At 45.2% G+C, this 10977-nt stretch overlaps 3 protein-coding genes and 1 pseudogene across 3 annotated transcripts; 1 reads left to right on the forward strand and 3 right to left on the reverse strand.

The window, feature by feature from the left end:
• Nucleotides 1-6: 6 nt before the first annotated feature.
• LOC135427740 (lectizyme) lies at nt 7-900 on the reverse strand. The gene has a single exon (XM_064681338.1). The coding sequence runs from the start codon at nt 856-858 to the stop codon at nt 49-51; it is 810 nt and encodes a 269-aa protein (XP_064537408.1). The 5' UTR covers nt 859-900; the 3' UTR covers nt 7-48.
• Nucleotides 901-1874: 974 nt separating this feature from the next.
• LOC135427736 (lectizyme-like) lies at nt 1875-2757 on the reverse strand (annotated as a pseudogene).
• A 1867-nt stretch (nt 2758-4624) lies between these two features.
• Nucleotides 4625-5541, reverse strand: LOC135427744 (lectizyme-like). The gene has a single exon (XM_064681341.1). It carries the CDS (start codon nt 5525-5527, stop codon nt 4694-4696), a length of 834 nt encoding a protein of 277 aa, XP_064537411.1. The 5' UTR covers nt 5528-5541; the 3' UTR covers nt 4625-4693.
• Nucleotides 5542-7346: 1805 nt separating this feature from the next.
• Nucleotides 7347-8420, forward strand: LOC135427745 (lectizyme-like). The gene has a single exon (XM_064681342.1). It carries the CDS (start codon nt 7386-7388, stop codon nt 8325-8327), a length of 942 nt encoding a protein of 313 aa, XP_064537412.1. The 5' UTR covers nt 7347-7385; the 3' UTR covers nt 8328-8420.
• Nucleotides 8421-10977: the final 2557 nt, after the last annotated feature.

A 10977-nucleotide genomic window follows, 5' to 3' on the forward strand; every position in this document is an offset into this window, starting at 1 on the left:
TGTGAGTAGTGCAAAAGTTCAATTCATTTATTCATTCATTGGCTAGCCTTAGTAGTCATTGCTGTGCTCCTTGATCCAGTCGGAGTAGGCGCCCGTGTAGGTGTAGACGGAGGGGTATTTGGTGCTGGCGCAGGGTGTGTAGCCCCAGGAGACAATGCCCACCAGCTGATAGCTGCCGTCGGCCTTCTTGTTCACCAAGGGACCGCCGCTGTCGCCGTTGCAGGCGCCGTCGGTGGTGCCGGCGGTGTAGCTGCAAATGTTGCTGTCGGCCAGGCTATTGCCGCCTGGCAGAGCATCCAGGCAGTCGGCATAGCTGATGATGTCCACGTCCAGTTTCTGCAGCTTGTCGGGCAACGAGCCAGAGTTGTCGCGTCCCCAGCCGAAGAGCACGCCGTCGGTGTTGGCCGTGAACTGGTTGGAGGCCAGCGAGATGGTCGAGACGGGCGCGCTGCCATCGCGTGCCAGCACAGTCAGATCGAAGGGCTCCTCCAGGAAGATCAGACCCAAATCGTAGGGGCCAACGCCGCCGCCGTATTTCTCGTGCACCGTCTGACGAGCGCTGCTGCCCTGGCGCACCTGAGTCGCCGACTTGTCCGTGCGACTGTGGGCGCCGGCAACCACCTGGAATGTGGCATAGGTCATGCAGTGGGCGGCGGTCAGCACAACGCGATCGCTGACCAGGGAGCCGGCGCAGTAGTGCGAGTTGCTGGTCGACTGCAGCGACACAATGAAGGGCGCCTCGCCGGAGTTGGCTTCATGGCCGTTGATGATGCGACCCTCCGGGAATCCCGGCCAGGCAATGATATTGGCACTAGCCGAGGCCACGGCCAGTGCAAGAAGCACCACAAATTGTCTCATGTTAACAGCTGCTGATTTCACCGTTTACTGTGTGCCATCGGTAGCCAGAGCATTCCATTTTATAGCCAGCGTTGGTGCCTTATCAGAGAGCAATCCTTATCAAATCGATAGCTATCAATGGCAACTGGTCTTTATGGAAGTCATTCAAGCAACGTGCCGCAGATTTGTGGCAAATTTACGATCCTTGTTTTAGCGGCTTTTGTGGCTCTTCTGTTCTGACCGTGTCCCGATTAACCAGAGTGCACTCTGCCCGCCAGACAGCGTTATCGGGTCCACTAATCGCTGGCGCAGGCCCACTTTAGATCGGTATCAATAGCAATAGATGGAATCATTCAGTCATCCTCAAGTGGGCTGGCCCAGTTCGATGATTCCTGCTTCGATACGTAGATCGTCTACGCGTAAATAAATATCGCGGCAAGTGGCTCGTAAATCTCGAAATCGGTTCACTTTATTGCCAACCATATATAAAAGTAATCTGTATAAACAAAGAAAAATTATTTTCATTTCTGCAAGATCATTCGTCCGATTGGGCGCGCGTCGTAAAGCATAGGAGCGTTTGAAAAGTTCCCGATGTGGTCATCAAGCGAAGCAGACAACTGACGACAGCTACCAATCGGAATCTACAACCGTTTACGGGGGCTATAAATATAATATCCGAATAACTTGTGGCTCATGTTACGTAAGCGCTGTCGCATCCAACTTAACAAGGGCATTCAAGTTTCTGGTGTTGCCAGATTGCGTTATTTTAATAGCTTTGTGCTTGAACAAATAGTACTATGTTTGCTAGTAATAGCGATTTTATACCAGGCAAGCTAATTTAACATCTACGATTAGGTAACGCTGACATCAGGTTGGGTAATTTTCAAAAGCGAAAAAGTGTCTCACCCATCTTAAGTTATTTCACAAAGCATCCGCATGTTTCTTCTCTTTTGGTGCTGCCAGACTGTTTAATTTAAAAGCTGCGTTACAAACATCGTATAAATACTATCGTATCTTAGCCTCATTTGCAAGCTAAATTTTTCGCCAATCAAAGAGGCAAATTTATTAATCAAATCTACAAGTTAGAACAGAATGTAGTAGGCGCTCTGGATCTTGGCGATCCAGTCGATGTAGGAGGAGACGCGAGTGTAAACTGAGGGGTAGTTAGCCAAGCCGCAGGGAATGTAGCCCCAGGAGACGATGCCAATAAGCTCAGAGGGAGCATCCTGGTGCTCAACGACCAGTGGGCCGCCGGAGTCACCGTTGCAAGCGGATTTGCTCTGCTGCAGGGAGTCGGAGCAGACATTGCTCTCAGCGAGAGGGGCATCGGCGGGCAGAACCTCCTTGCACGTATCGTAGTTGACAATCTCGGTGGTAATGGTCTGCAGGGTCTTGGCGGGCGTAAACACATAGGACTTAGGCTGGCCCCAACCGTACAGATGGGTCTCACCCTGATGGATCTCCTCAACACCCGGCAGGGTAGCTGGGCTAACCCACTCGTTGAACTCGAAGGGTTCGCTGACGTGCAACAAGGCAATGTCAAAGGGACCAACGCCGCCGGTGTACTGCTCGTGGACGCGGCCAAAGTCAATCTGGCGGCGCTGGGTGCGCTCATCTACCTCTGCGCGCTGGTGCAGACCGGCAATGGCGCCCATGCCAGCCGGGTTGGAGATGCAGTGAGCGGCAGTGACGATCCATTCCTTGTTGATGATGGTGCCTCCACAGCTGTGCGAAGTTGGAGGCCAGGGAGACAATGTAGGGTGCCGCATGGGGATCGGCGTCGGTGCCGTTGATCACGAATCCAGTGGCAAAGCTGGGAATAATCTTGGCCAAGGTATCGGTCAGCTTGCCAGCCTGGGCACTGGCTGCCAGAAGGGCCAGAAGTGTAACAGCGAGTACTTTCATTTCGGTTGAATGCCTTGAAATTATGGACTCAAACGATAAGTAACAACCTTTTATAGGGCCATCAGCCCGGAAGAAGAAGCGTTATTATCGGCAGATTAACAGATAGATTTATAATATAGATTTCCCTTAAGGCGATTATCATATTTTATGACACCAATTTTCTCATCTATCAATATTCCGACTAATCAGCTAAGTGGGATCGAACATCGCTTGATAAGATTTAAATAGCGAACAGCCCACTGCAATATTTTGACAACCCTGGCAAACGACGAGCCAAAGACCGTAACTTCGTTCGATAGTATCGGTAACTTAAGAATACTGAAAGATTATTTGAGAAAATGTACTCGTTATTATGGAATAGCTTTCAGCCAAACCCAAAGAAACAGCTAGTTTTATATATATAGATTTGGCATTCGATTTTCGAACACACCTTTCATGCTTTTAAAGAAAAGTCTAGTAAAGTTACGTAAGAGTCCATTATTGACAGCTGGGATGAATAGTACCTAATACTTTTGGAAATAAGTTTGCTGATGAAAAATGAAAGGTTAGAACTTTTGAATTTTCCACAAACTTTTCAAAATCGGTTTCATCGTATTCGTTTAATTGGAGCTGTCAAAACAATCGGCGGCAAGTATATGTCGAAAATGTGACTTCGTTGACAGCGTTGATGTCTGTAAAATGTTTTCATGCCCTTGTCGAGGATATTTTAAGTTTGTCATGAAGAGTCCTCATAAATCATATATATTCTTAATCAGTATGAACAGCTGAGTCCATATAACGATGTTAGTCTATGGGTCTGTCTGTTTAAATGCAAGCTAGGCCCCAAGTTCTAAGCTTTCTTTTGCAGGCAGTACATATGTCAGATCGGATCTCTTTATAATATATTGACCATAGAAACGATCAATCCAAAACTCCTGACTCATCATTTAATAGTTTCATTATGCTCTCTATGTATAAGCTAAGTGGTATCAACATCGGACATTCTATATCATGTAGATTCCAAAGGAATGAGATAGCTTAACGGATAACACACTAAATATTAATGTCTGTGGGCTATTATATTTATATGTAATATAAGTAATTAAAAACCCATTTTGTCAGTCAACCATTTCTAGGAAATTTTCAATTCCGGAATTCTTTTTATTAATAATACAAAATACGCAGAATTCAAAGTCATATTTTTCAATTATGCTGCATAACATGATTTTGCAAAAGTTTAACAAATATATTTATATAAGCCATTTATTTAATGCTGCTAATCTTCACCCTATGTAAAATGCCAGTCACACACATTCATTTATTGATATAGCTCCAAAACATGAACCACCAAAAGTTGGCCAATAGGAACAAGAAACTCTTCCCTAGACGCTTATAGATTGGTTGTGATACAATAGCTTATAATTATACTCTGTTCAGAAACTGAAAAAGAGTATATTGGGTGTCCGTTTAAATCCGTTTAAAATCACACACCCTTTCACAAATTGCAGAAATCGATATTTGTTAACTTTACAGTTTGAAAATAACCTCTTTGTGCTTACAGTTTTACATTCATTAGTCTAAACTGTTTTTCCGCTGATTTAAAATTATAATGAACAGACTCCTTTCTCTCTTCTCGACTGATCTAAAATCATAATAACACAGTAAACAGAGTACTTAACAGTCGATTCATCCCCACTAAAGCGATCGTTCTTGCTTTTAGCTAATCTATTGACATACGCCCATTAACAAGGTATACGTGAACCCAAACAAAGTCCATAAAAAGCTACACTAATCCAACCAAAATTAGCCAATAATTATTGGAGATTAGATTAGATAGTCTGAGATAATAAATTGTTATTAATTATGGTGAAATAAGAAGATCACATGCTTTATAAAAATGCAATTTGTACTCAATAATCCAACTGGACTTGACTAGAGTCAAGTTCGTTTATTAAAAAGTTGAAGGAAGAACTTAGTTCAGAATGTAGTAGGCACTCTGGATCTTGGCGATCCAGTCGATGTAGGCAGAGACGCGGGTGTAGACCGAGGGGTAGTTGGCCAGGCCGCAGGGAATGTAGCCCCAGGAGACAACACCAATTAGCTCAGAGGCAGCATCCTCATGCTCAACGACCAGTGGGCCGCCGGAGTCGCCGTTGCAAGCGGAGATGCTCTGCTGCAGGGAGTCGGAGCAGACATTGCTCTCAGCGAGAGGGGCATCGGCGGGCAGAACCTCCTTGCACTTATCGTAGTTGACAACCTCGGTGGTAACGGTCTGCAGAGTCTTGGCGGCAGTCAAAATGTAGGATTTGGGCTGGCCCCAACCGTACAGATGGGTCTCACCCTCGTGGATCTCCTCACGGCTGGGCAGGGTGGCTGGGCCGACAAACTCGTTGAAATCGAAAGGTTCGCTCACATGCAATACGGCAATGTCAAAGGGACCAACGCCGCCGGTGTACTGCTCGTGGACGCGGCCAAAGTCAATCTGGCGGTGCTGGGTGCGCTCATCCACCTCGGCGCGCTTGTGGAGACCGGCAATGGCGCTCATGCCAACCGGGTTGGAGATGCAATGGGCGGCAGTGACGATCCATTCCTTGTTGATGATGGTGCCTCCGCAGATGTGCGAGTGACTGGCGAACTTAGTGCCCAGCGAGACAATGTAGGGTGCCGCATGAGGATCGGCTTCGGTGCCGTTGATCACGAATCCGGTGGCAAAGCTGGGAATAACCTTGGCCAAGGTATCGGTCAGCTTGCCAGCCTGAGCACCGGCTGCCAGAAGGGCCAGAAGTGTAACAGCGAGTACTTTCATTCTGCTCAAAGCAATGGACGACGAATGATGGAGTCGTTGGCGGGCAGCGACCTTTTATAGTTCGCTGTTATCGGCCGATTAAAAGATCGATTTATGATAATGATTTCACTATTTGCTAATCAACTTTTATGACTTGATTTTTCCACACCAAGCGAAATTAAGCTAATCCAAATCCAGCTGATAAGGATGAGGATTCCAAAAAAGCGTGCCATTTTAAAATACTAAATAGCACTATGTAGAACCAGAAACCCAACTCTCTACAGTCGCTACATGTTATACGTGTCGGGCCTTCGATAATTGCCATATTTTTAGCATGTGTAATGTGGGCTCTTAGGTGTTGACAAGCCACGCGTGCGAGGTCGCCCCGAGCCTAAGTTCCCCTCTTATAAAGGGTCGCTATTTATACGTATGTGCCTGTTTGTGTATGTGTTTGTCTATAAAGGGATACGCGTCCTTGGCGGTTACATAAAAGAGTGGACAATGTCCGGCGCTCCGCCCGCGGCAGATGGTGGCCATTTTACGGGCTTAGCCAATTAAAAGCAAATTTTACGCCGCTGCGGGCCGTGGACTTTGTGCAACCGCACGCACACAAACACACCCACACACACACACGCGCGCACTCACACAAATGTGTACACATTTAACTAAGCAGCGCAGGGCAAAGCCCAACGGCGGGGAAAATACAGAACATGTGCCATGAAAGCCACTTTAAAGACCAGCTAAACGATGATAATAAAGCTCCGGCCGGGCACAACGAATCCTCTAATAAGCGCCTGACTAAACTGCGGCCCTGTTTAATTTAAAAAGAAATCTTTACAAACTACAGTTAAAATAATCTATTCAAATGTTTCTCAGAAAGACGTAATCCGCTTGATATCAAAGTTATATGATATCGTAGCTCGTAAATTGAAGACTTATTTACAACAAAAAATTTTTTGACTGATTATTTGTTCCGAATATACATTATTCAACTTTAGGGAAACAGGGAGACATTATTCAAAAGTGATTGAATTATTCTTTTGATCTGGGAACCTTCATGGATTTGCCGTAGTCCTTGAGATAGACGCTTTAATACTGACAGATAGACATAGCTAAGCAAATGCATCTGCTGAGGCTGATTTAGAATATATACATATATATATATATATGTAACTGCCTTAAACACACATTTTAAGGGTAAAGTGTATAAGAAATCCCTGAGCAATAAAGAAACTTTCTGAAAAATATCCCAAGAGAATATAAGCAAATCCATCTTCTTATTATAGAATATGATTCTGTTAAAGCGGTAAATATATGAAAAGTTCTAGCGAAAGAATTGTGATAAATTTAGCAATATTCTCTTGATATAGCCAATCAAATTAAAGAAAGACGAACATGAATTAATAACTACATAACATATATTTGGGTAATGAAAATTGGAAATATCCCAACTAATATCAAGGTGTTAATTGAACGGGAAATTCTCTCTCGCTCTGCTACACTTGGAGCTGAGAGTGGATCGTGAATTCCGTTCGTGATTGGGAACACGCACGACGTCAACAATCTTTTTAAATTAACAAAATTTCCCAATTTCCTGAATACTTTTAAAAAATGTTAAAATGGAATACACATGGATAGGGAAAAAATAAACAATGATAGACATTAAGCAGCGTGGGAATTTGCAATTTCTGGCAACTGAATCCAACACGCTGCCACCTCTAATCTCTGCACGCTCTCACTATCTCTCTGCTTAAATACCAATCGCACTTGTTACCCTCACTGCTTATCGTAAAGCTCCACTGGACGACTGCGTATATAAGTGTCGAGAGCTCTCGGGAATGGTTCACAACAATCGCAGTTCACAACGATAAGTAACGTCATGTTGGCGGTAAAAATTTTCTTAGCTTTGCTACCGCTTTTGGGGCTGGCCCAGGCCGGATCCCAGGTACCCCAATTGGAGCACCTGCTGGCGGGTCACTATGAGGAACTGGCCGAGAGGAATATCGCGTCAGAGTCGGTCGCCCATTTGGTGGAGAGTATAATGCAGAAGATGAAGAACGAGCAGGCAATGGAAATATCGTCGCGCATCATTGATGGATTCGATGTGCAGGGTGTGGACAATGCGCCCTACCTTGTCTCGCTGAGCCTCACCCCGCTGACCTACAGCCATCAGTGCGCGGGTGCCATCATTGGCAAGCGCTGGGTCCTCACGACTGCCCACTGCTGCGAGGAGTGGCGCAGCTTCAATGGCGAGATCATTGGCAACGCCGTCTATGCGGGCCTCTCCAATCGGGCCAACGTGAGCGACGCCCAGGTGCGCTACGTGGACTTTGCCTCGACGCATCGCTCATTCAACGGCCAAGCCGGCAGCGACAACATCGCCCTGCTTCACGTCTCCGAATCATTTGTGTACTCGGCGCGTGTGCAGCAGATAGCGCTGCCGGATCTGGATGAGGACTACAGCGGCAAGACGGCTACCGCCTACGGCTGGGGACTGACCGATGTCGACGGTGATGCATACTCCAAGGAGCTGCAATATGGATTCTCCGCGCTGCTGAACAGCACGCGCTGCGCGGAGCTGCTGCCCACGGATGCGCCGCTCTCGCAGAGGCAGGTGTGCGCCCAGGTGCAGGCATGCTATGGCGACGGCGGCACTCCCCTGGTCTACTGGCCCATCGCCGGACCCGCTGAACTGGTGGGCCTGGGCTCCTGGAGCTATATGCCCTGCGGCTATGCCAATCGGCCGACGGTCTTCACCTCCGTGCCCGCCTACGTGGATTGGATCTACCAAGTGATTAGCGCCTACTACCAGCTCAACTGAGTAGCGACTAGCCAAGCCTTAAGCTAATGTCTAATAGCTCTGATCTTTGCGTAATACACTTGTCGCCAATTAAAGCAAACAACAACTATCTAATCTCTAAAATTCAGACCTAGATATCGGGCACAGACTATCAATATCGCCAATGGTCAATTAACTGCTCGATAAGACCCATAAGTTCGAAAGCCCAATTTGTGTGGATCGAGCATGCTTAATCGTAGATTATAGATTATGTCAACTTTGAGGGGCACCTGCTGCGTGTGCAGGGTCAAATCGCAATGGTTCTCAAACTGTACACGTTTCGTACATCAATCTTAATTTACGTAGAGCTCCGACAGACGTTGACAGCTGTTGCTGCTGCTGCTGCATGGGACTCGAGTGTACCACTCGGCGTATGCTTAATAAGTGCCTGGCAAAACTTTAAACCAACAAGAGCAACTCGAGCATCTAGTTTCGAGTGCTCGACAAACTTGCACAGGTGACAAACGTGGAGGCTGTCTACATTTTTATGACATCATTTGCATGTAGTTTGAACTTGCAGCTGCTGGAACTGCTGCGTATACCCTGCACACATAAAATGTGCCAAAAAGGGTATTATAAAGAAACATTTATGTAGATAGTTAGCCAGAGATATAGGCAGATAACATGCGATTCAATTATTTTAAGGGGATACTTATATATTCTGATGGCTCAGATCAGATAATACAATTGCTGTGTCTTATCTACATTGAAGTGTTTAAAGTTTAAACCTTATGTGTTTAGCAGATCATCTATTTTAAAAAGTTTATTAGCATATCATTTTGGTATTTCGAAGAGTGCGTTTCATATTTGCAGCTAAAACTTAAAAGTTCTTCTATCTTGGCAGCCTAAAGCTTGTGTGTGAATCACATGGCTCGCGAACTTGTCATTTGTCGCGATAAATATAAATAAGATTCTTTCAATTCGTATTGCGTTTCGGAACATAAAGATTATTTATCGCAGGGTTACCTTTCAATGGGAAAAAAGAAACAATGACACAATTAAATTGCTTCGCTTGGGAGAGAAAAATGAAAAAAATGAACGCCGTATTATTGTCAAACTATCGCCGAGGAGTATATTGCGAATTAAGTGTGAATCTGTAATAGAAACATCTGTACTCCGGGTATTACAAAGTCAAGCATTGCATCATAGTTCAACTTTGCCAAAAGAGTAAAGGAAAGGATAGTAGGAGTCCCACACGCACGCAGATTGCCTGGCAGCAGCTGGGTAATCCCAAATAGCATTTGCATAGTCCCCAAAGCAGTTGACGCTCTGCGTAGAGGCAACTGTAACTCAGTGAAACGCACGCACTTGCCGGCTTTATTGGCAGGCCCCTAAGCATGATTGACAATACAATATGCATACAACTGTATCTCTAGATATATCTGTATCTGTATCTCTGTCTCTAAATGTATCTGCAACTGAGGCACAGCTGCGAGCACATTTATCCCTTTTTTTTTTTGGTCCCTCTTAGCTATACTGTGCTTTGCCAGCATCTATGGGGAGGCGGGGCTGGCAGGCCAGGCAGGCTGTTACGTCAATTGAATTATGCATGTAATCGCTCTTAGCCCAAACGCGCACACAAACGAGCTTTAGAGCCAGACAAGCGTCTGTTGCTTGCCAGTTTTTTAGTCACGAGTTGAAATTTTTGCACTTCGCAGTCGATTCGCAGGCCATTTGGTTATTTGTCAATTCGATTGGCAGTGTTGGTTAACAGCAAATTTCGCATATTGAAAACAAATCAACGAACGGGTCGTTGGCTTGCAGCTCAATTAGTTAAGAGTAATTAGAAAAGTAGAAAAAACAAGACATATTCAAGTGGGGCATATCGGGTGTTTGGGGAGCTCGGGGTTAAACTGAAGTCCAATTAGCGATGCGCATCCCTTTTCCGATGGCAGCCCCAAAATCTGCAGAAAATGTGCGCTTAATTGAATAAAAATTTTGCTGGAGCGGGGGCGGGGGAGGGGTCCAGAAGGAAATGAACCGAACCGGGCTCGAATCCCAAATGACCCTCAAACACCCCCTCGCCCAAAACGAAAGCTGCGCATATTTCTACTGCAAGTAAATGTTTTCAATATCAATTATTAGAATGGACAGGGGGCTGTGGACGAAAGCGTGGAGTGCCTTCTCCCGTCCCCAAAGTGAAATTGTATCCACTTTTGCCACCTTGTGAGTTCATTAAACCGACCTCAACAAAGGATAATGAACTCCGAGCTGCTGGAAATTAAACTTGCTCATTACAACTATTTCGATGCTCATCAATTTCCGACCAAAATAACACTTGTTCTCTAATACTAATGTCCATATTTCAGGGTTCGTTTGGCAGGTCAAAATGGCTTGATTCAATTTTCAGAGAATGCCCAGACACAAGAGATAATACTGTGAAGAAAAGAATAGTACTTATGAATATTACCTTTGCAAATATATTTCCACTTCTGGATACTTTTAAGAGTCTGTTTTGAAATCAAATAATCAATTAGGATTCCTGGTTTCTATATAACAAACTTTTGAGATACCCCGCAGCAAGGCAATTTCACAAGTCGAACCTAATGGCTGGAAGCTGGTTCGAACCATGGACTAATATTTCTTTCGGTTTATAGCCCTTAAGAAGTAATCATCATAAAAAGTTTTACTT

This window comes from Drosophila montana, unplaced genomic scaffold (assembly GCF_035044405.1).
Source record: "Drosophila montana isolate Dmon_TW-CO22-7 unplaced genomic scaffold, ASM3504440v1 contig_2256_1, whole genome shotgun sequence".
Classification (NCBI taxonomy): domain Eukaryota; kingdom Metazoa; phylum Arthropoda; class Insecta; order Diptera; family Drosophilidae; genus Drosophila; species Drosophila montana.